Source organism: Labeo rohita, unplaced genomic scaffold, assembly GCF_022985175.1.
Source record: "Labeo rohita strain BAU-BD-2019 unplaced genomic scaffold, IGBB_LRoh.1.0 scaffold_297, whole genome shotgun sequence".
Taxonomy (NCBI): Eukaryota; Metazoa; Chordata; class Actinopteri; order Cypriniformes; family Cyprinidae; genus Labeo; species Labeo rohita.
The window spans coordinates 44252-69868 of NW_026129214.1; the positions used below are offsets into that span (position 1 = coordinate 44252).

The window sequence follows — 25617 nt, forward strand, 5'->3', positions numbered from 1 at the left end:
TAGGGCATGTGATTTGCATACAAGTATGATTTGTTGAGTCACAACTATGCAAAATAATTACGGAAAAATACATGACACATGTCAAGCATCTCAGAAAAAAACCCAGGTTTGGGTACTTTCCTAATCACTTTGTACTGTTCACTTAATAACTAACAATTATTGTCTCCTATAACACTACGTAATGAGAGAGAGAACAGGAAATTGTCTGCACACTGCAGGTGTAATAGGTGTCTGATAACTGGATAGATGTTCATGGATTACTAAGGCTTTGTACAGACAAAAATCTGTTTCTAATTCAGTTGGTTGCTTGCTGCCTAAAAAAAACACATAAAATCACAATGTTAACAACATAAACCTAACCTGTGGTAAATATGTGGTTTGTAATACACAGTTTAAAATTAGATTTAAAATGAGTTTGAAGTGATTTAGGATTTGGTGTGCAGATTACAACAAACACAAAGTCACCCAAAAATGAAAATTCTCTCATTAATTACTCACCCTCAAGTCGTTCCAAACCTGTAAGACCTTCGTTCATCTTCAGAACACAAATTAAAGGCACAATATGTAAGTTATCGCCACTAGAGGTCGCATTTTCAAAACAATAACAGAGGCGAAGCTTGATGACGCCATGGCGGAGCATGGAACGTTGGGAGATGTCGTTTTCACAAATCATGCTCACGGACAAGGTAATGTATTACTTTTTTATTAACTTACCTGTACATTTAATAACAGTATTTTATGTCATGAATTATCTGCAAAGAACAAGAAATTTGATTCAATATTAGCCATTTACTGATATGTGATTATTTGCGCATTTTTATGTGTGTAAAACAGTCGTTCTAAAAGTAAATTTGAACGAACCCACCGTATTTGCAAGTATGGCTATATGTTTTTGTGCAGCACATACTGTATTTAATTACATTACTATAGGTTTGCTCACCAGACTTGATAAAAATTAGGGATGCGCCAAATTTTCGGCTGCTGAAAATTATCGTCTGAAAATGGCATTTTCGGTTTTCGGCAGAAAACTGACCGGCAGTGTTCAGCACGGAGTTTCACTCTTCTCTAGCTGCTGTCACTTACAAATCCTTGAGAACTTTTGAGATAACGTAAGTACACATCTGCATGAAATATATAACACTGTGCAAGTGGTTTTGGACATTTTATTACAAAAATCTTACATATTTGTGCCTTTAAGATATTTTTGATGAAATCCAAGAGCTTTCTGACCTTGCATTGACAGAAATGTAGAAAGGACATCTTTAAAAATAGTTAATGTGACATCAGTGGATTAACCATAATGTTATGAAGCTTTGTTTTGAAGTTTTTTTTTCTTTGCACACGAAAAGTATTCCTGTAGCTTCACAACATTACGGGTGAACCACTGATGTCACATGGACTATTTAAATCATGTCCTTACTACCTTTCTGGGCCTTGAACATGGTAGTTGTGTTGCTGTCTATGCAGGGTCAGAAAACTTTCGGATTTTACCAAAAATATCTTAATTTGTGTTCTGAAGATAAACATGTCTTTTTGGTCAGGTCAGGTTTGGAATGACATGAGGGTGAGTAATTAATGACATAATTTTCACTGTTTAGTCAATATTTATATGACTAATAAAACAAAAATTATATTACTAATGCTGAAAGCACACCTTTGTTTGAGTCCAGCTTTGTGAGAAGTATGTGTGCGTCAGCACGTGCTGTCTCTGACACTTGAGAATGGAGACTCATGGTATCATCATCAGATGGCTGTGGAACAAGAGACAGAGCATGACAGAGAACAGACAATATAAAAGGGTGAGAAAAAAACCCACATTTTTTTGTGAGAGATGCCCTCTGGCAAACTGTTCTAAAGATTTACTTGGTAACTGCTGCTTGTGTTACTGTCACATAATAGAACTCATTCATCCTGTAAGACCATTTTTCTTTTTTTTTTTTTCTCATTTTTCTTGAACATCCAGGTGACCGACACACCACACCCTAATCTTGTTTGGTTGCCTGGTAGAACTGTCAAAACATTTTATTAAGTAAAAAACAGCTTGTTTGAGTGTGTGTATGGGTAATGTGTTTATAGGTGCGTTTACCTCTGTAGTTGAAAGTCTTTTGTCGCCATTGTCACTGCCAATACCTGAGTCAGGGCCATGGTTTTTACTGGGATAGAAATCTTCCATACTAAAAAACAAACAAATATACATGTAAACAAAGACACAAAGAGATACACAACACCATTTCCCTTCACTATACTCTTATAGTGCACTTTTATACAAGTCAATGGGCAATTATGTAAATAAATGAGACAAAAAAGGAGTGTCAAGGAGTGTCCTGAAGACTCAGAGTGAAATGACTTTTTTTTTGTAAGCTCAGCTTACAAAGTTTTCTTTCTTAATTTAGAAAAAAAAAAAATAAGACACAACTTAATTCAAATATCTAATTACTACAATTATAAAAGGAAAAACATTAGATTACATACATACAGTCAAAACATACATACACCAAAAATTATTTTGATTTTTTTTACTAGTGCGTGCAGGACACTGTAGTTCATTTATGTAAGTGAGGATAGCAAAATAAAGTAAACTGTGACATATTATACCTAAAAATTCTTTATACAGTGGACTACCAATAAAATTGATCAAAATTTGGGACCAAAAATTATTCAGACACTTTGACCGGACCATGTGTTTTTCTTTAATAGCTAATGTGACCTTTTTACAACACAAACTGAACAAAATTAAGCATTGCTTGGTAACTGGTCAACGAGTATCGATAGTTGTGTAAATATTGTCATAATAACAGTTGTCTGAATTTGTGGTTAACTGTAATCAATTAATCCATTGTAATACCTTTCTGTCAAAGTTATCTGACATTATCAAGTATTTGTTCTGACACAGTTTAACTCGGAACTCGTCATATATATATATATATATATTTTTTTTTTTTTTTACCATTTTCTAAACTATAGTGAATAAACTGTGATGATGTGAGAAATGCTGATTCTGAAGGTGTCTAAATAAATTTAGGTTTGACTGTATATACAAAAAGTAGTATTGCAGATTTTTGTAAATATATCAAGTTTAATTCTGACTCCAAAAATGAGGGCAAATAGTAAGTCAAAAACCCACTACCCAATAGACTGACGAAGAGAACAGTTAATTAGTACATGTTGTATAGCCAGCAATGTATAAAAGAAACAAAAGCCACATTTAAACTGCATTTTGGAAGTTCAAAATTGGGGCACCATATATAAAATTCTGAAATGTTTTCCTCAAAAAACATAATTTCTTTACAACTGCAGTAAGAAAGACATGAACATCTTGGATGACAAGGGGGGTGATTACATTATATGTGAATCTTTGTTTCGGAAGTGGACTTCTTCTTTATTTAATTTAATACTAATATATGAATTTACTGAGTAACATTTTAAACACAATTCGTAAATTTTTGTTCCAACAAAAAGCTGGTGTTTCATTCGTAAATACACTGGCATTTCTGAACAAATCATTGGAATGAATAATTCAATGACTCACTTCTGTGAATGAATCAGTGCTTTTAAAAAAATTGGTAAAATGAGTAAATCTCTATGACTCACTATTCTTCCTGTCTTTGAAAGAACCAGTGTTTTTTCACTAATCGTTTGGGTGAACACAAAGACAGTTGTTGCCACTTACTGGCATATCAATGTAAACTACGGAAAGAGTCACTGAAACTGAAGTCACTTTTATGTAAATAAGCAGTGAAGCTGTAGACACCTGATCATTTACAAGCAGAAGTTGACAATATGATTCATAGGGCTCTGAAAATGCTGTTACTCATAGCTGTTAAAGCACAAGTGTGCTTACAAAGTGAGATATGACATGAGAATAAAAGACAAGGCTGTAGATACCTGTCTGTCAGCTGCTGAGGCAAGCAGCGTTTTCCCAAAGAAGGCAGGTCAAGTGTGTCAGGTTTTTTATCCAGGCGACATGCCTGCAGGTTTAAATACTTGAAGATGTGGATTTTTCCCTTCAAGCAGATCTGAAAGCAAAGAAGAAAACTAATCCAAAAACTGACAAGATGGGACATTACATAACAGCAGAGAAATTACAGCCTCTATAAAAAGGCTTCAGTTATAAAGTGTTACCAAACTTTCAAGCATCAAATCAGCACATAAGATTTATATTATACTGCATCGTTGATCAAACAGCCTTGATGAACATAAGAGACTTCTTTCAAAAACATAAAAAACCCTTTTGAACAGTACTGTGTATGTACACATAAACATGCACACATACATACATAGACTATATGAAGCCAATTTTCATTCACACTTAATATTTACACTCACTGCAACAACTGGTAACACTTAAAGGAGCAGTTCACTTCCAGAACAACAATTGACAGATAATGTACCCCCTTGTCATCCAAGATGTTCATGTCTTTCTTTCTTTAGTCATTAAGAAATTATGTTTTTTAAGGAAAACATTTCAGGATTTTTTTTTCCATAAAGTGGACTGATATGGTGCCCAGAGTTTGATCTTCCAAAATGCAGTTTAAATGCGGCTTTAAACAATCCTAAATGCGGTTGTAAACTATCCCAGCTGAGGAAGAAGGGTCTTATCTAGTGAAACGATTGGTTATTTTCATAAAAATAATACAGTTTATATACTTTTTAATCTCAATGCTCATCTTGTCTTGCTCTTCCTGAACTCTGTGTATTCTGGCTCATGACAGTTAGGGTATGTCGAAAAACTCTGATCGTATTTTCTCCCTCAACTTCAAAATCGTCCTATATCGCTGTTTTACCTTTTGTGTTAAGAGTGTTTGATCTTCTTTGCATGTTCACTTTGCAAACACTGGGTCGGTGCTTCTGCATTGATGTAGGATGATTTTGAAATGATTTTTGAAGTTAAGGGTGAAAATACAATCAGAGTTTTTCAACATACCCTAACTGTCTTGAGCCAGAATACACAGCGTTCAGGCAGAGCAAGACAAGACAAGTGTTTGAGATTAAAAAGTATTTAAGTTGTATTTTTTTAATGAAAATAACCGATTGTTTCACTAGATAAGACCCTTCTTCCTCGGCTGGAATCATTTACAACCGCATTTAAACTGCATTTTGAAAATTCAAACTCAGGCACCATAGCAGTCCATTATATAGAGAAATATCCTGAAATGTTTTCCTAAAAAAACATAATTATGAATGAAGAAAGAAAGACATGAACATCTTGGGGGTGAGTACATTATATGTAAATTGTTGTTCTGGAAGTGGACTTCTCCTTTAAAATAAGGTGTCATTTGTTAACATTAGTTCATTTATTAACATGAACAAACAATAAACAATACATTAATTACACTGTGTATTAATCTTTATTAATGCTAGTTAATAAAAATACAGTCACTCATTGTTCATGTTAGATCACAGTGCATCAACTAACGTTAACAAACATAACTTGTGATTTTATTAATGTATTAGTAAATGCTGAAATGAACTTTAACTAAGATGAATAAATGCTATAGAAGTATTGCTTGTTTTTAGTTCATGTATTGTAAAGTGTTACCCAACCCACACAGAAATCTGTTCAGCATTTGTTTCATAAATAAATATAATAATAAGATATATATATATTTCTTAATGTAACATGCTAAAATACCACTGACATAGCTGTGTTCTTTAAAGCTTGACTGGTGTCTACCTGTACGTGCACATGCTTTGTCTCTGGGGGTATTGCCGAAGAACTTCCAAGGAAAACTACACATACTGTAGATAATTTGAGTCCAGGAAGGACTGGCTGTCCTCCAAATCGGCATGTCGTAGCAAGACCAGTCATAGTAAAAGATCTTTTGTTTTGTTATCAACAGACTGAAAAGAAGCCCATCTTGACCAGTATTTTACATCATTGTTTAACAGAAAAAAATTAGCTAAAATGAAGGGAGGAAGGAAAAAAACGTTCTCAATATCTCACTTTTGAGCTGTTTCCTTAAGTGTGCTGTGACAACATGCTGTGAAGAGATTAAATCTGAAAGTTCAGAACATTGTGGTTTGATAAAACTAACTCTGGTGACTAGAACAACATACTTGTGCATATCGTCACACTTTTTTTATTAGGGCCCGAGCCCTAAAAGGGCGAAGGCCCTATTGTTTTCCTTAGGATTTTTAGGGCCCGAGCCCTAAAAGGGCGAAGGCCCTATTGTTTTCCTTAGGATTTTTTGTTATTCTTCTTCTTCTTCTTCTTCTTCTTCTTATTATTATTTGTCAAGGTTTTGGGGGGGTTTGGGGCCCTTAACATGCTCAAAAACTCTTGAAAATTGGCACACACCTTGGAATCTGCGGCCATTAGGGCCGGGCAGAGACTGGTATACGGGCGTGGCAAGGGGACTCTACAGCGCCCCCTGGAATTTGAAGGGTCATGTAGCACACATACTTGCACTTACACATATGAAACTCGGTACACATATAGAACTCATCAAGTTGAACAACTTTTGCACTCTATGTCATTAGCTAATCCCAACAGGAAGTTGGTTATTCTGGGTTTTGTCAAAAACGCATGCTCTGGAATTTGATATACTAGTCCTAGGTTTTTTACTCAATTGCCACCAAACTCGGTCAACCTGATCTCAAGACATTGGGGATGAAAAATTGTGAGGGGATTTTTGATATCTCGAACGGTTTGGCCGTGGCGAGGCGTTGAAATTATGGCGAGAAATGAGAAACAGGAAATGGCTAATAACTATTGCACACATTGTCTGATTCTGATGAAACTTCAGTGGTTTGTTTGTTGTATGATGCCGATCAGATAGATGTGACTATTACGAGTCAAAGTTATAGCGCCACCAACTGGCAACAGGAACTGTGTCACTTTTAAAAATGCTTTCATATAACATGGTTAATTTTACCCGATTTGTTTCAAACTTCATCAGAATAATGTCAAAACACGGCCGATGAGAATCTGTAAAGGGGTTGTTGATACATTAAATGCTGTTGCCATGGCAACGTGTCAAACTTTAACATTTGTTTCCTGTGTTTTTGGGGCACTTAATAAGGTTGGATTTTCATGAAACTCTACACACACATCAGTATTAATGATAGTTGGACACTGGCAAAAGCTCATAAATGGGCGTGGAGGAGGCGCTCTATAGCGCCACCTTTTGTCAAAAGTGGGGGGGTTAGTTTAAGCTACAGACACCAAACTCGGTATGTATATTGTTCTCATCAAGCCGGACAACTTTCTAATTTACATCCATTAGCTGCGACCAACAGGAAGTCTGCTATTTTGATTTGAATGTGGATTTTTGGAAAAATATAGCTATGAATGAATGAATACTACTCCTACAAAAAACATTGAATTTACACCAAACTTTGTCAACATGATGCCAACATACTGAAGATGTTAAATTGTGAGCGGATTTGGGATATCTTGAATGGTTGATTTATGATGATTTATTAAAGTGGCAGTAAAAAACATGACTGTAATTTTAAAATGCAGCATGCAAACACTTCAATTTTTTTTACATACATAGAACTAGTCATTCTGAGAAATAAATGCTTAGTTCCATCGATATAAAATAGTCTACAAAAAATAGAGAATTAAAAAACTATTCAAAATCTGATCACACTCTAACTCTCTCACTCTAACTCTGTGTAAGGGGAAGGGATTAAGTGTGTCTATGTGTGTGTGTAAGTGTGACTGGGGGTAGTTGAGTGGCTGTGTGTGTGTGACAGAGAGAGAGAGAGAGAGAGACAGAGTGCATTTAAAGTGCATTATCCTAACTCTTCACAACTTTTTACATATAAAAAACAAGTCATTCTCAGGAAATATGTTTATCATGTTTTCAGAGACTGCAGAAACATTTAAAATATCACACTTGTAAACTAGTTGATGAAGACTGTAATACCAAGGATGAACACAAGATGACCTCATAGGATAAGGAATCTTTTCAACTCTAATCCTATCTCATTCTCATTGTGTCAGAATGACTTAAAAGCATTTTGATTTTAACCCTTTCATTGCTATGACACTTCAATCCAAACTGGTACAGGAATACTGTTAATGCATGTGCCCGCTGGGCACCGTTTTTCTGATGGCACCAGGGTTGCGGATGCGCTGGCGGCGAGGGCCCGTCATCGCTGCTTGCAGCTATATTTTTACTTGCAGCCCATAGCCATGTGCAGGACCCATGTACCTTTCACACAAGAACAACACTGGAGCAACTTGGGATAAGTGCGTTGCTCAACGGCACAGTGTGATGGTTCACTGGTTGTGAACACAGCACCTAGGCAATGTGGTTTGGTGATTACTTTTCTACAGAAGCATTAGCAGAAGCATTATTAAATAAATAAATTAAATAAGAAATGGTAGGGACATAGATATGACTACACACAGAAAATTCTTAAAGGATTAGTTGACTTCCAGAAAAAAAAAAGAAACTGATAATTTACTCACCCCCACGTCATCCAAGATGTTCTTTCTTCAGTGGAAAAGAAACTAAGGGTTTTGAGGAAAACATTCCAGGATTTTTCTCCATATAGTGGACTTTAATGGGGATCAACAGGTTGAAGGTCCAAACTGCAGTGTCAGTGCAGCTTCAAAGGACTCTACACAATCCCAGCCTATGAATAAGGGTCTTTTTTAAATAACAATTAATTTACTTTTTACACGCAAATGCTCATCTTGCACTAGCTCTGTGATGCACGATTTCACGCATTATGTAATCGTGCTGCAAAGGTTACGGGTGCTTTTAGCCTTACGCCGGTTCAAAAAGGTAGAGTAAGGTAAAAAAAAAACTCCATTTCATTTTCTCCTCCAACTTCAAAATTGTCCAACATCGCTGTTTTACTATTTTCTTGTAAAGGGTGTCTGACTTTCTTTGCATGATTGCTTTGTAAACACTGAGTTGGTACTTCCGCCTACATCATGCGTGACCTTTCAAACATTACTATGTAATGCGTGAAGTCGAGCTAGTGCAAGATGAGCATTTATGGTTAAAAAGTATATGCACTTTTTTGTTTTGTTTTTTTTAGAAAATGACAGATCATTGCACTAGATAAGAGCCTTACTCATTGGCTGGGATCATGTAGAGCCCTTTGAAGCTGCACTGACACTGCAATTTGGACCTTCAACCATTTGATCCCTATTGAAGTCCACTATATGGAGAAAAATCCTGGAATGTTTTCCTTAAAAAACCTTAATTTCTTTTCAAGTGAAGACAGAAAGACAAGAACATCTCAGATTACATGGGGGTGAATAAATTATCAGGATTTTTTTTATTCTGGAAGTAAACTACTCCTCAAGTAGTCCTCAAGATATTGTGATATGAAAAAATACAGGAACATTCACTTTTCAATAATCATTATAGAATGATTTGAATGAATGGGGTTTGGGTGTTCACACTTGGTTATATTCTTTACAAGAACCAACTCAAACCTCTTTCAGTAAATACACACACAAAAAATCTTTACCCTAATGTTTTTGACCTATTCAGTAATATATTATATTAATGTAATAATGATATTATTATGGAAGCCTGTTTCCGCCACCAAATTAAAAATAAAAAAAAAAGGCTTGTTATCTCACAATTCTGACTTTTTTCCTCAAAACTGCGTAATACAAACTCACAATTCTGAGAAATAAAGTCAGAACTGTGTGATATAAACTTGCAATATCAAATTATTAAGTCAGAATTGTGAGATATAAACTCGCAATTCTGTTCTTCTCAGAACTGGACTTTATAACTTGCAACTGCGAATTTGTATCTCACAATTCTTAAAAAAAAAATCAGAATTGGGAGTTTATATCCCAAAATTCTGACTTTATATCTAGCAATTCTGATTTCATAACTTACAATTGTGCGTTTATATTTCACAGTTCTGAGAAAAAAAGTTAGAATTGCGAGTTTATATGACACAATTCTGAGAAAAAAAAATCAGACTTGCAGGAAAAAAGTCAGAATTGTGAGAGAAAAAGTCGCAATTACCTTATTTATTTTTTATTCAGTGGCGGAAACGGGCTTCAAAATATTATACTGTAACAATGAGTATTTAGTAAAATAATAGTAATAGTTTGCAGTAAAACGGTTAAATTATAATACAAATTTTTACGTATTTAATCCTTTATTTTTATACATTAAATCAAGCTTTTTAGTGTGTATTTATTATTTATTTATTTAAGCATGTATTTATTTATTTTGGCACTCTGAAACCACAGCACATTTATTCATTTAATTAAATCGCAGACTTTGTGATTTAATAATCACACTAAGCCATACTATGAAATTGATTTAAATTAATCTTCCAAATAAATTATAAATGACACAACGGAAATGGTAATGACGGAAACGGTTCATGTGGTTGTAATACCGTTTCCCAGTCAAAGCTTTATCCACTGCAATTCATTTGACCACAGGTGTTTTTTTTGTTTTTGTTTTGTTTTTTTTGAGGGGGTTCTTAGCTCATGTGGCACCTTGGGTGAGGTATGAACAAAGAACACTATCATTATTATTGCATCCATACGTCTGATATTTTAGGGATTTCACATTGTCGGCCACTGGATGGCGCCAACAGCAAAGAAATAAACATCAGACAGTAATGAGAAATCTTCAGCTTCAGCTCCACACATGAAGAGATAGACAGTAACAGATAAGCAGACACACCTGGGCAGGAGGAGACTGCATGGGGTTGTTGTCAAGAACGATGTGCTGCAACTGCTTGAGTTTGCGGTAAGATATGGGAATCTCAGTTATTTTATTACAGGAGAAATCCAACCTGATCAACGGCAGATCGGACAACTCTGAAAGAAAGAACATGAAGAAAGATATAATGAGCATTACCATAACCCTCAGTGTATACAGCAAAGATATTGTAGTTTTATCCGACTGATGTTTTTGTTGACATATCTGTGTTGTGTACGTGTCTATACCATCTGGTAACACTTGTAGACAGTTTCTTCGTATGTTGAGTTCTCGTAATGCGAGGAGTTTCCCCATTTGAACTGGAAGCACCTGGATCTCATTACAGCTGATGTCCTGAACAGAGAAAACACATATGCTGTAAACAAACGTCACAGAAACACACACATTAGGGATTATACAATAACCACACATTTCCACACACTGACCAGTTCCATGAGGTCTTTGGCCTTTCCGATCTCCTCAGGTATAGACAGGAGTTTATTGTTGCTGACCACCAGCACTTTCAAAGGAAGATTGAAGAGAAACTTGGGGAGGACGGACAGCTGATTTCGACTGAAAACACAAGGACTGGCTTCAATAATTACACATTTCAGCCTCTATTACTTTCTCTAATGGGAGAACCCACAGAACAAATGAAATCAATTAAACACATTACAGCTGGATAATAGAAGTAACTACCATTCAAAGGTTTTGGATCTGTAAAATCCGGAGGCTCGTGTCTCTTTTGCTCTCTAAGGCTGCATTTATTTGATAAAAAATACAGTAAAACAGTAATATTGCGAAACAGTTGTTTTCTATTTGAATATATTTAAAAATGTAATTTATTCCTGTGATGACAGCTGATTTTTCAGCATCATTACTCCAGTCTTAGTGTCACATGATCCTTCAGAAATCACTCTAATATACTGATTTGCTAATATACTGTAATTCTGATCAAATAAAACTTTACAACTACTGCATTTGCAGTCAATTCAGATGCATTTCTATGGGTCTTTGATACATTTAAATGCTGTTACAGCTTGAACAATATGTGGCATGTAAGCCAGATGCCAAGATAGTCTTAGAAATAGATGAGTTATGAGATGTTAAAGTGAGTTAACAGATAATGATATGATAGTGTGGGTGTTACCTGATGTTCAGATAGGTGAGCATCTGTAGGTTGATAATGGCCTCTGGAACCACCTTTATGCAGTTGTGGTAGAGGTTTAATGACTCCAGCGGCGCAAACATACAAACTTCTGGAGGGATTTCACAAAAACGGTTTTTCGACAAGTCTGTACAGAAAAAAGATCATTCAAAGTCAGTTTAACACACCAGATCAGATCAACATGACATTTTCCAATAGGAAGACATACTTAAGACACATATTTACAAACTACACTACCAGTCAAAAGTTTTTTAATGTTTTTTAAAAAAAATTCACGTCTGCTCGCAAAGCCTGCATTTATTCGATTTAAAGCACAGCAAAACAGCAAAATTTTGAAATGTTTTTACTATTTACAATAACTGTTTTCTATTTGAATATATTTTTAAACGTAATTTATTCCTGTGATTTCAAAGCTGATTTTTCAAATTTTTCAGAATTAGTTCAAAAAGAATGCTAATGTTTGGATCTTTCTAATCATCAAAGAATCTTGTAAAAAATGTACTGAAAAATATTGTCAGCGCCGACAGCCTTGTGGTTAATGCGCCGACATATAGCGCAACTGTGCTCACGGCAACCCAAGTTCGATTCCTGTCTCGAGGTCCTTTGCTGATCCCGCTCCCCTCTCTCTGTCCAGTACTTTCCTGTCATCTCTCTACTGTCCTGTCCATTAAAGCCACAAAAAGCCCAAAATATATTTATATATTTAAAAAAAAACTGAAGAATATTCAGTACATCTTATACTGTATTCTAAAAAGATCTGATATTAACTTTTGGTTGGATTTTACTGAAAAGAGTTTAGGTCCATGTAATGTAAATGCGCGTAACTATCCCAAATCGTAAATGCATAGGCCACGAAGTGTTGGCAAAATAACACATTAGCGGACCGGAGGGAATAATATGGAATTTTTTCCAGAAAACGTCTTGCACAAAATAAATTCAAGCACTTTCAAGGACCTGTATCTATGTGTGTTTATTTTCAAAAACTTTTTTTCAGATTCACAAACTTTCAAGGATTTCAACGACCCGTGGGAACCCTGTGTTCAAAAACTTTTGATTGACAATGACAATGACAATTTATTTATATAGCACAATTAATTACAACTTCCACTGACCAATGTGCTTTCCAACAAGTCATCAAAACCCGAAAAACACAGATAAGATATAAATTCATACAAACATCCCTTTAGGCATATATAAGAATAAAAACGTCTTTAGCCTGGACTTAAAAATACTAAGAGAAGAAGCTTGTCTGATTGGTAGTGTAGGGGAGCGCGGGGCACAACCTAACACTTTTTGAATTTCTCAGTTTGTATAAATCCACGTGGGGTTCAGAGAATATTTTTTTATCCACGTTAATTTCACACTTGTCTTGTAAAAATATGTCGCTTTGTTTCATAATTACAGTGAATACGTTTTTAATTATTTACCTCGAAAGAAAGGAAGTGAAATGAGACAAATTACAACATGCCCTGTAGGTGGGGTACATTGTAAAGTGAGGGGCATGTTGCAACATGACCATATGACAGCTTAAAACGTTATTTGATTGAAAGAAAAAAATATCCATGACAAACTGAAATATTTTGTCAATAAAACTGATTAACTGTCACATAAAATGATTAACTTTTTCAAATAAAATAACGGTGTTTAAGATTTAAAAAAAAATATAATTTTTGAGGTTCACAAATCACAAAACACAGCTATACAGTATAGTTCAAAACAATGTGCGCAAACAGATGAAACACATTCAGACATTCCAAAAAACACTTCCCTCTCTCCAAACACAGCTCTCATAGAACATGGGACACATGAACGAGCCAGAATCCTTTACATTTCTTGAAATAATAATTTCTCAACATTAAACATAGATTGTCAGTCTTTATTCACCTTTTTTTCTTGTGGTTTCTTTTTAAAATCCATAAAAGTAAACAGTGAAAATTACATGGCTAATGTCATAGACTAGCAGTGTTGGGGGTAAAGCATTACAAGTAACGCGAGTTACGTAATATTATTACTTTTCCCAAGTAACTAGTAAAGTAACGCATTATTTTTTAATTGACAAGAAAATATCTGAGTTACTTTTTTCAAATAAGTAACGTCAGTTACTTTTCCCCCCATTTATTGATTAAAAGCTCTCCTGTCCCCATGTTGAGAGAAATCAGGAATAAGATATTAGTTTTAGACTAAATGTGAACATGCATCAATTCATCTCACTTACAAAAAACAGATTCAGTATTCCTCCAAATGAATAAAAACAGTAAAATTTAACTCAGAATATGATGTAAACCTGCAATAACTAAAAATGTTAAATACTACAACTATCCTTTATGCATTTAATATCATTTTATTAACCGATGTCTTTGCTGCCAACCTTCGATGATCCAATTTAACCACACTGATAAGCAAAAATTACGCAAGATAATCTAACATTTGTTTTCCTTTTTTTTTTTTTTTATTGCTGAAGAGTTGACATTTTTTTCTTCTGCAGTCTGCTGTACAGACATGAATTTACTTTTCTCAAAGCCTGAGGCTTTTAGTGTGAAAAGGCTTTTACATTTGCCAAAAATAGAACTTTTTATATTAAAAACAAACAAACAAGCTCTGCCCAGATTTAAAAAGTAACGCAAAAGTAAAGTAACGCATTTCTTTCAATAACAAGTAAACAAAGTGACGTAATTAGTTACTTTTTTAGGGAGTAACTCAATATTGTAATGCATTACTTTTAAAAGTAACTTTCCCCAACACTGTAAAATATCATAGTTCTAATAATAGCGGGGCCGATTGTAACGCAGTGTTACAGCGTTCCCCATCAGCGCGACTGGAATATAAAACTGGTTAGTGTCTTCTGCTGACTTGCCAAGCATTAATAAACTATCTAAACTGATAAATAACAGATTGGCGATTAAAATAATAGCAGAATTTTCTTATTTTCAATGAATAATAAAAACTGAGAAGAAAAATGTACTACAGCCAGAAATTTACTTTCACTATGGTAAAATAAATATTCAGCGATATCATCAAAAGCGTTTTTCCTCTGTATAGTGCTTAAACACAACACAGTGACACCTGTCAATAAAATATCTGAGATTGACAACAGTGAAATACATTTATACATCAGCAATGTGACCCTAGCACTTTTAAATAAAAACTGCCAATAAGTAAATAAATACTTGTAAAGTATGCACATGTTGTGATTTACAATAATCAAATGTTACAATAAGCAACAGTTAGTACTGGTCCTTGAATGTGATTGGTTGAGCTGATATACAGTCCAACAGTACTGGGAAATTTCTTTGTTTGTGTCAATGTACTTGCACTGTACTGGGGTTAATCAGTGGCTCTATCTACCAGTTACACTGTCATGCCAGTAGGTGGCAACGAGAGACTTTAATCATTCTCCACTAATTTGTTCAAAACCCATGATTCATTCAGAAACCAAGGCGTGTTACTTAGAGGTTGATCTTGCTTTGGCCTTGCTTGGGACAATTTTGACTGGAAGTGAAAAAAATAGTGGCTAAAATGTCAGCCCTCATCCTCAAATGAACATCAATCTCAAGCTCGGAGCAAAAAACACCCAGAATTACAACAACTTCAACCAATCAGAACTGAGTTATCATTACCATAGTGTTGCCATGGAAGCAGACATGCATGCAGAAGAAAAGTCACGCCAACTTCCTCTATAATTCATATCCTCTTTGAAAAGAGAAAGATGTGAGGAAAATATAAAGGACTATATCATAGTAGTAAGACAAACTGAAAAGGAATATCATTTTAGAGACCTTTTGGGAACATTAAGACATCACATCTCTTAGGAGTTTGAGGCCAATTGTCAGCAAATAACTTTTATAAGCTTCGCACCTTTTAATGAGACTTGAGCAGCGGGAAAAACACACACACACAAAAACCATATTTGACTGTGCAGCTGACGTTGCCAACCTGAAGCTGTGCTGCCTGGCAACTATTACAGACTGAAGCAGTGTTGCCAGGCAACTGTTACCAACCCAAACTGTGCTGACTCCACCTCAGACATTCCTCTTGAACAACCTTCAGTTGGCTGATAAGAGAGCGGAGCACGGAGCACGCGGAGCACGCGGAGCACGCTCATGTTAGTTCAGCAGCCGGACTACAGCTGCATGTCAATGACATCATTGACATTATTCACACATTTTACTCATGAACACTCAAATATTTAGAAAGATCAGTATTTTACAGATGCTCATCTGTTTGGTATGATTTTCAAATGTTCATTTGAGCATAAAAAAAATAAAAGACAAACCCAGTTGCAGACAAATTTAAATGTTCTGCTGATTAGCATGGGCCGGTTAGCTGTGACCACACCTAGCTGTAATGCAAATTTTGAATGTAACATTAAATTACAATCTATGTTTTGCCAGTGACTATTTTTTTAAAGGACTTTTAGTCACACTTTATTTTAAGGTCTAGTTCTCGCTATTAACAAACCATTAACTACAGCTTTTGCCTCCTTTTGAACTCCTAATTTGCTGCTTATTAGTAGTTAATAAGGTAATTGTTAAGTTCATGTATTGAGTAGGATTAAGGATGTAGAATACGGTCATGCAGAATAGGTGCTTATAAATACTAATAAACAGCCCATATGTTTATAACAGGCATGCTAATAAGTAACTAGTTAATGGTGAGAATTGTTCCCTATACTAAAGTGTTACTGGACTTTTTAGAAAAGCAATTGGGGATTTTAAAACATGTTAAATAAAAAATCATTTTCAATTACATTACACAATACTATGACATGGTGGCTGGGAACAATACTTTAAAACTGTCTTAACTTTCTGGCTCCTTAAAGAGATGTTTTTATCTAAAAATGAATATTTTGTTAATTTGAGTCATTATAAACCTGTATGAGTTTCTTTCTTCTGTGGAACATAAAAGAATATTAGGAAATGATGGAGTTTTGTCCATTAAATGAAAGTCAGTGGTCCAAAACTGGTTATCAACATTCTGCAATTATCTTCTTTTCTGTTTCACAGAAGCTCTTTTTTACCACTGAATAATATATATATATATATATATATATATATATTACGACTTTTTATCTCACAATTCAGACTTTTCTTCTCAGAATTGCAAGATAAAAACTCTTGCGATTTATAAAGTCCAGTTTCTCAGAATTGCAAGTGTATATCATAGTTCTGACTTAATAACTTGCAATTGCATGTTATAAAGTCAAAATTGCAAGACATAAACTCATAATTCTGAGGAAAAAATGCAAGTTATTCATTTATTATAAAAGAATTGCAATTGCAAGTTATTAAGTCAGAATTGTGAGTTTATTTCTCAGAATTGCGAGTTTATATCTCAAAATTCTGAGCAAAAAGTCAGAATTGCGAGTTTGTATCATGGAATAGACCTTTTTCACACTTCCACGTTCGAGGAGCGTTTCAAATAGTAGTGTAAAAAAACTTCCAATGCAGCCTTTATCAATGGCTGTGCCCATAGCATGGGACTATTGTGATTTCTTTCAAATTCAGCACAGATACATCCTCTAAAAACACCAAAATCAAGAAAGATGGTTTCATGATACCCCGACGTATATTTCGTGACTTCATAACTATTGTTACTTTTTAAAAATAAAATGTTTAAATATGTAAAATAACTTGGATGCATCCAATAATAAATATGGTAAATGAATTAAACATCATACACTAATCTACACTATTTTAATGTTGGTGTGAGACAATGTGGGAGACACCTTCCATGGGCTAAATATCATGTTATTGGGGTCTCTTCAGCCCGCAGATATGGAAAACATCAAGAATACAATGTGCTTTTGTAAAATAAATAAAATAAACAGGGTGCGCTCTCTGCCCTCTCGGTCTCCATCACCTCTCTTCAAAGACATGTAAATAAAACAACCTGAATCTCCACGAATACGTGCCTCACTGACATGAGAAATATATGTTTACAAAGCTTGAAATGTCTACTTTTAAATAAATTATGTCATGTCGAAAACAAATCCTCTCCGATGAAGTAATCTGTATGATACCATTGCGAGCTCCAGTTTTTAACGTCTAAAATTATTTCTAATGTAATCACGCCTAAGGGTGGCTCAGCTTTTCAAATTTTAAACATCCACGTGAGACACATGGGCATGTAAACACCCACATTACCTCTGTAAACAAACGTGAACCTTTATGAAGTTCATTTCAGCTACTTTTCGTTTCTAAAAGAAGACGCGCTGAGAGGAATAAGCCAGAATTTACCTCAGAAGAAGCCCGCAATGCAAAAATTATAATAACGCTGCATTTTATTGTCAGTAACAGTAACGGCATTGTAACGGAGAAACAGTAATTAGTTTGATTACTCGTTACTGAAAAAAGTAATGCCGTCAGTAACGCCATTATTCCCATATGGTTCTGACACAGTAAAAAATACATTGTGGAGCAAAGATGAAACTGACAACACGCTGGAAAACAAGACAGAGCAGGATACTTCTGGCATGAAACAAGGTCTCAGCTTTATTATGTTGTCATTTAAGAAATTTAATCAATAAGTACCGTTTTGTGGCTCTTTAATGTGTCGTGAGTCGTGACAGATCACTGTACTGCCTTATTAGATTAATCGACACGTGAACAGATCATCTTCTTTACTTAAAGCACAAAAAAAACATGAATGAACATCAGAACATATTCTGACGGAAAGACCTCAATACACACAAGTTTAAGTCCACTGAAGTTAATCTACTCTCCTGTGTGGTTTGCTTGTCGGACAGAATGGCAGATTCTGCGTTATGATTGGTCAGATCGCCTGTCAATCAAGCTGTTTGCGAAGGGTCAATTGTGAGTTATAAAGTCAGAATTGTGATATTGTTATTATTAGTATTATATAAACTCACAATTCTGAGAAAAAAAGTCGTGAGAAAAAAAGAATTGCGAGTTTATCTCTCACAATTTTGACTTTATGAGATGCAACTGCAAGTTATCAAGTCAGAATTGTGAGATATAAACATGCCAGTCTTTGTCAGAATTTTAAGTTTCTTTCTCGCAATTGCAAGTTTGTATCACGCAAACCTGAGAAAAAAAAAAGTCAGAACGGTGAGATTATCGCAATTACCTTTTTTTGTTTTTTATTCAGTGAAACAGCATAAGGGTGAGTAAATGATGTCAGCATTTCCATTTTTGGATGAACTGTCCCTTTAAGCACAGAGGCACACATCTGTCTGTTTCTATGAGAGGACTTCACAGTTTACAGTTATCTATAATGTCTCTCAGAACCTGAGGACAGAGACTCAATCAACCGAACTGGAAAAGAGCTGAGCAAACACATTATACACACACACACACACACACACACACACACACGCAGAGGCTGTATGAGGAACTGAGTGCGTGTGATTGTCAGAGACAGACAGACACGCAAAGAGAGAGAGACAGTGATTGAGCAAAGAGAAACTTAAAGAGTGAGACAGAATGACTGTGAGGAACTGTGTATGTGTGTGTGAGTGTGTAGGTGTACATGTCTGTGGACAGAGAGACGAGGAGTGTGAGAGAGGAAGCGATAGAGGGATGAACTGATGGGAATTCTTTGAGACAGCGACATTTCTAATATCAGCTCAGCATCTCCAGTAATAGTGTGTGTCTGTGTGTGTATGTGTGTGTGCGCATCTTTTGGTACAAAACCAGTGAAAGTGAGTGGACTAAAGAGAAATGTTTGTTTTCTTTTTGCTATTGCCTCTGTATATAGTATCAAATACTGATTTGATAGCTATCGGCTATGACCACTTTATTCTTTTCTTTGTCTCTCCTTTTGTTTTGTGATCTTTTATACTCAAACAATACTTAGACTGAGGCACAGCTGTTTAGCAGAAGGGACCAGACCCCCACCACACACACACACACTCAGACTCAGACTCATACACGCACACACTTAAATGAGAAATCAATGCGCTTTTAATGCATGGACTTAAAGCCAGTGGAGATGATACGGGCTATCAGCAGGCTTCCTTAATGTCTTCATGAGAGGGGTAGGGCTCATGTTTCTGACACACACACATACACACACACAGAGCAAACTCGGTGCCCCATGTGTTTCATGAATATGATAATAGACTGCATCAGTATATTTTATCTGTCTTCTCTATATGTGCTCTCTAAAACAACAAATTCTTAAAGAAGTCCATTGGAAACACACAAATGATGAGTATGAACAAACCCAAAAGCACGACATTCAATTCACTGATATCTGTAGTTGAATGAATGTTGGCAGACATCATGTTTGAGCTTAAAAAATAAATAAATACAATTTTGTCATCAACTTCTTACCATCAAAACATTCCAAACTTATAAGACACAAATTAATATATTTTTAATTCTCTTTTCATTTTGTCCATCCATTAAAAGTTTAAATTTTCAAGCATCATTGTAAGTTTTGATGTATGCGTGTGTGAGACGTGGTGCGTCAAGCAAGCACAGTTGAGATTCCGTTTGCAATATTTGCTCAATGTGCTCAATGTACAGTGGCATGCGAAAGTTTGGGAACCCCTTGCAGAATCTGTGAAAATGTGAGTAATTTTAACAAAGTAAGAGAGATCATACAAAATGCATGTTATTGTTTATTTAGTACTGTCCTGAGTAAGATATTTTACATAAAAAATAGCTGAAATTATTAAAATAATGCCCTTCAAAAGTTTGAGAACCCTTAGTTCTTAACACTGTGTGTGGTTACCTGGATGATCTACGACTGTTTTTTTTTTTTTTTTTTTTTTTGTGATGGTTGTTTATGAGTCCCTTGTTTGTTCTGAAGAGTTAAACTGTTCTTCAGAAAAATCCTCCAGGTCCTGCAGATTCTTCAGTTTTCCAGCATCTTCTGCATATTTGAATCCTTTCCAGCAGTGACTATGATTTTGAGATCCATCTTTTCACACTGAGGACAACTGAGGGACTTAAACACAACTATTAAAAAAGGTTCAAACATTCACTGATGCTCCAGAGAGAAACACGATGCATTAAGAGCCAGGGGTGAAACCTTTTTGAATTTGAAGATCAAGGTACCCAATTTGTCTTCCGGGAAACACGCAAGTATCTTCTGTTGCTTCCAAAGGGCAGTACTAAATGGAAAAAAAAGATATTTCAACAAAATAATAATAATTTGGACATCTTCATTCTGTTCAAAAGTTTTCACCCCCCAGCTCTTAATGCATCATGTTTTCTTCTGGAGCATCAGTGAATGTTTGAACCTTTTTTAATAGTTGTGTTTGAGTCCCTCAATTGTCCTTAGTGTGAAAAGATGGATCTCAAAATCATACTGGAAGGGGTTTAAATATGCAAAAGATGCTGGGAAACTGAAGAATCTGCAGGACCTGGAGGATTTATCTGAAGAACAGTGCTCGGTTTGACTGTTTAGGACAAACAAGGGACTCATGAACAACCATCACAAAACAAAAAAAACATTTGTAAGTCATCCAGGTAACCACACACCAAGGGTTCCTAAACTTTGGAAGGGGGTTATTTTAAGAATTTCAGCTATTTTTTTTGTCTTGTGGACTATATGTAAACATCTTTATGTAAAATATCTTACTCAGGACAGTACTAAACAAAAAAATAACATGCATTTTGTATGACCAAAATCTTATTTTGTTAAAATTATTCACATTTTCACAGATTCTGCAAGGGATACCCAAACTTTTGCATGCCTAAATTAAAATATTTATCATGAAACGTGATTATATCTTTACAGAAGTGTTTCATTTCTGCACTACTAACAGCACCAAACAGAACTGCAGAAAACATCACTCTTTCTGAATATGATCAGACAAGCTGTCACAGACCTGGTATTGCTGTGTAGGGCTGGCCAGGAACCAATGGATCAGGATGTTTAAACAGTAAGTAATGCTTTGATAGCCCCATGTACATTTTAGAGAAATCAACCTACGAATGGTTTATTTAAAGACGTATTTGCATATAAATAAGCTGTGAATCCAGAAAATCAAAGCAGCTTTAACACCAAGATAACACGTGCAAACACATACATAGAAAGTATCCTCACACAACCTTGCTTGAGCAACAGTCCCAGCACGTTTACAGTGAGGTGTTCATTTTAATTGACCCACCATCCTTCAATTACCATGGAAACCAGCAATAGATACTCACAGAGTGACAGGTTAATTAACAAGAGTGGAGAGGTTTGGTGGTTTGTTAACACATCCGCACAACTTCAACACCATCCACATACCCACACTAACCTACGGCTAAATACACAATCAAAACCAGCTATAAACAGCTGATCGCCTGATTCTTCTAGTGTCCTTCCTTCTCACAAACACCTTATAGTACACTAGAGTTATAAATCTAATGTCTAAGAAAGAACTGAAAAAAACTGATAAATAACATCAGTTATACAACATTAATAATATTAAAAATACAAAAATAATACAAAAATGTAATATAAAATCTACATTAAATGTTTAACCCAACCTTCTGGTTAGTCTTATTTAACTCAATCATGGCTGAAAATTACTATAGTTCTTGCTTAAAATAAAATGAAATCAAAATAGGTTGGAAATTATTTTTTTACAATTTATTAAGATGTTCAATAAACATTTTTTTAATAAGTTGAATAAAATGCTTATTAGTAAATGTTTTGATTAAATTGCTTATTAGTAAAAACCTTCTGATTATTGCTGATGCCTCTAGTAATTATGTATCTGATGTTTAATTTACAACCTATTTTGTGTTCATTTCAAGCCAGCCAAGTAATTTTTAAACAATAGTTGACTTTAATAAAACTACCTAGAATGTTGGGTTAAACATTTAACCTAACCACTTTGTCAAAACGCCCAGCACTGGGTTGCATTTTACCCAGATTTTTTGTGTTTTTATATAGTCTAAGTGTAAGAATAAGACTATAGTACAAGAGGTTACAACAAATCATTCTCTGCATGTACTCATCTCAATATTTGTTTTTTTTTTTTTTTGGATTGGACTTCTAAAATCTCTCTGTCTGTCCCTCTCTCTCTGTCAGAACTCATTTTTGTTGCACTGAATGAATGTTATATAATAGTCAATCTATCCAATTATGTGTTCAAACTGAGGACAGAGAGAGAGAGAAAAAAGATTCTCAATGAAGGGAGTCAAGAGAAACAGCATCTTACTGTATAATGTTTCACTCTCTACCAGGAACTTTGCAGAGAAACATACGTGTCAAATGACGCAGTAATTTCCTTTAGACACATACAACATACTTCTGTGTGTGAAAAATCCTTTACACTGATACATTTAGTAATTTCACATCCAGTGTGACCCTTTCTGTTAACTTAAAGGAGAAGTCCACTTCCACAACAAAAACTGACAGATAATGTACTCACCCCTTATCATCCAAGATGTTCATGTCTTTCTTTTTTCAGTCATAAAGAAATTATGTTTTTTGAAGAAAACATTTCAGGATTTTTTTCCCTATAGTGGACTTCAATGGTGCCCTGAGTTTGAACCTCCAAAATGCAGTTTAAAAGCGGCTTCAAACGATCCCAAATGTGGTTGTAAACGCTCCCAGCCAAAGAAGAAGGGTCTTATCTAGTGAAAGGATTGGTTATTTTCATAAAAATAATAAACATTAAATACTTTTTAATGTCAAACGCTTGTCTCGTCTTGCTCTGCCTGAACTGTTTTTTTCCGGTTCATGACAGTTGGGGTATGTCGAAAAACTCCCATCTCATCTTATCCTTCAACTTCAAAATCACCCTATATCACTGTTTTACCCTTTTTGTTAAGGGTGTTTGATCTTCTTTGCATGTTCACTTTGCAAAGACTGGGTCGGAACTTCTGCAGCAATGTAGGATGATTTTAAAATGATTTTTAAAGACATTTTCCTATTTGTACACTAATAATTTGACAGGAATACAATGTAATACAAAGCTTAATTTAATTCAGAAAGCTTCCTGTTAGTCAAGTTTTCTCTCAGAACAGAAAATTTTAACCAGTTTGGCACAGCCTACCCAACATTGGGTTACACTGTCCTAGGGCTGGGTAAGTATGTGAGGGAGTTCAACATTTGTATTGACAGTAAAAAGACCCAGCAGTCAAGTTACAGAAAAACTAACCAGCATCTGGGTAAAAAAATATTAAAAATAACCCAACAAGTTGCGCCCAGCATTTGGGTTAAAAAATAATCCAGCATTTTTTAGAGTGCAGTTACACATATTTTACTATATCTTAATAACAGAAAGATAAGCGTGTTTGGAGACATTTATCATTTATTGTTTCATTGTTTTTAGTCATCAGTGACACACTGGCACCCTTTAGGATAAGAATTTAGACTGTCTGCACCTGGCTGTGGATTTAAACTAATAAACTAACTGAAAACAAAAACATATAATAAGCATAGCTAGGATAATCACTTTCACTCGTTTATCAAGAGAAGATAACATGCTTTCTATATCTTTTGCCCAATCAAACGCTACTGTATTCTGGCTTCAATTCATCTGTCACTAAGCTAGTAGAAGCTTGCCAAATTAGGCAGATGCCAACATAAACAGGTTTGGTGTCAAGCCCTCATCCCTAAAAACTATTAAAAAAGAAGCTCAGACTGTTGGTGCCGACAGGCTTGTGGTTAGTGCATTGACATATAGCGCAACGACGCTCACGGTGGCCCTAAGTTCGATTCCCACTCCGAGGTCCTTTGCCGATCCCACTCTTTCTACTCAATGCTTTCCTGTCATCTATCTAGAAAAGAAGTTCAGGCTATGACTTCAGACACATTTGCAACAAGGAGAAACATGGTTTATGATGACAACTGTGTCAGGCTGCTATTTTATTTACTTCAGTGATAGACTGTGTTTATTCGGCTGCTTATATACATGTTGATATGTGACAGTGTGTGGATGTATAACCAAATTTTGTTCAATTTAAAAGCAAAAAGAGGCAATCTGAGACGGCGTCTTTCTCAGTATTACAGGACAAAGCCAGAGCTCAGAAACACTGCACAACATCTTTTAAAATCAAATGATCTTTTCCGATCCAATTAAGACTATTAGACACTCCAATCACAATCTTGGAACTACTTGAAAACTGAACTTTGTATAGTTTAAAAACACTACACCTCAGAGAACAGGGTGTATCAAAACAATAACATGAAACTAACCCAGTGATGAAATTGGATCACTTGTACAAACAGCACAGTCAATATTCAATGAAGTAATGATGAAAACGTCAGCACTCTGCCAGGAGATTTTCTCATAAACCAACTCAAAGTAGCTGCCAGTGTGGAAAAACTGACAATGGAAAACTGCATGGGAAATTCTGCCTCTGTTCATGTTTATATCATGACATATCGCCAAGATGGTAAACATAAGAGGAGTATTAGAGGTATAAGCAATGTTCTGTGTATTCATGCAAATACTGCATCCAAAACTCGTCACTCATTTACTATATAGTGAATTTCACACAGAAGATAGAGTACTGATTGTACTGAGCACAGCTTAGCTTTGTTTACTTCTACAAATGTGACACTGGACCACAAAAACAGTCAAAGGGCCGATTTTTGAAACTGAGATTTATACATCATCTGAAAGCTGAATAAATAAGCTTTCCATTGATGTATGGTTTGATAGTGTGCAAAATATCTAAATACTGAGAAAATCACCTTTAAAGTTGTCCAAATGAAGTCTGAACTAATCAGAAGTTAAGTTTTGATATATTTAAGGTAGGAAACTTACAAAATATCTTCATGGAACACGATCGTTACTTAATATCCTAATGATTTTTGGCATAAAAGAAAAATGGATAATTTTGACCCATACAGTGTATTTTTGGCTGCTGCTACAAATATACCCATGCT

General features: G+C 35.1%; 1 protein-coding gene across 2 annotated transcripts in view; it reads right to left on the reverse strand.

Annotated features, from left to right (window-relative positions):
- LOC127160150 (leucine-rich repeat and calponin homology domain-containing protein 2) overlaps positions 1-25617 on the reverse strand; it is a 49748-nt gene that overhangs the window by 16113 nt on the left and 8018 nt on the right. For both annotated transcript variants that reach the window (XM_051102803.1, XM_051102804.1), the window contains exons 2-8: positions 11797-11941; positions 11093-11219; positions 10895-11000; positions 10629-10765; positions 3886-4016; positions 2087-2174; positions 1655-1751 (exon numbers count right to left, since the gene is read on the reverse strand). In XM_051102803.1, coding sequence (XP_050958760.1) covers positions 1655-1751; positions 2087-2174; positions 3886-4016; positions 10629-10765; positions 10895-11000; positions 11093-11219; positions 11797-11941 — 831 coding nt within the window. The remainder of the gene's footprint in view (positions 1-1654; positions 1752-2086; positions 2175-3885; positions 4017-10628; positions 10766-10894; positions 11001-11092; positions 11220-11796; positions 11942-25617) is intronic.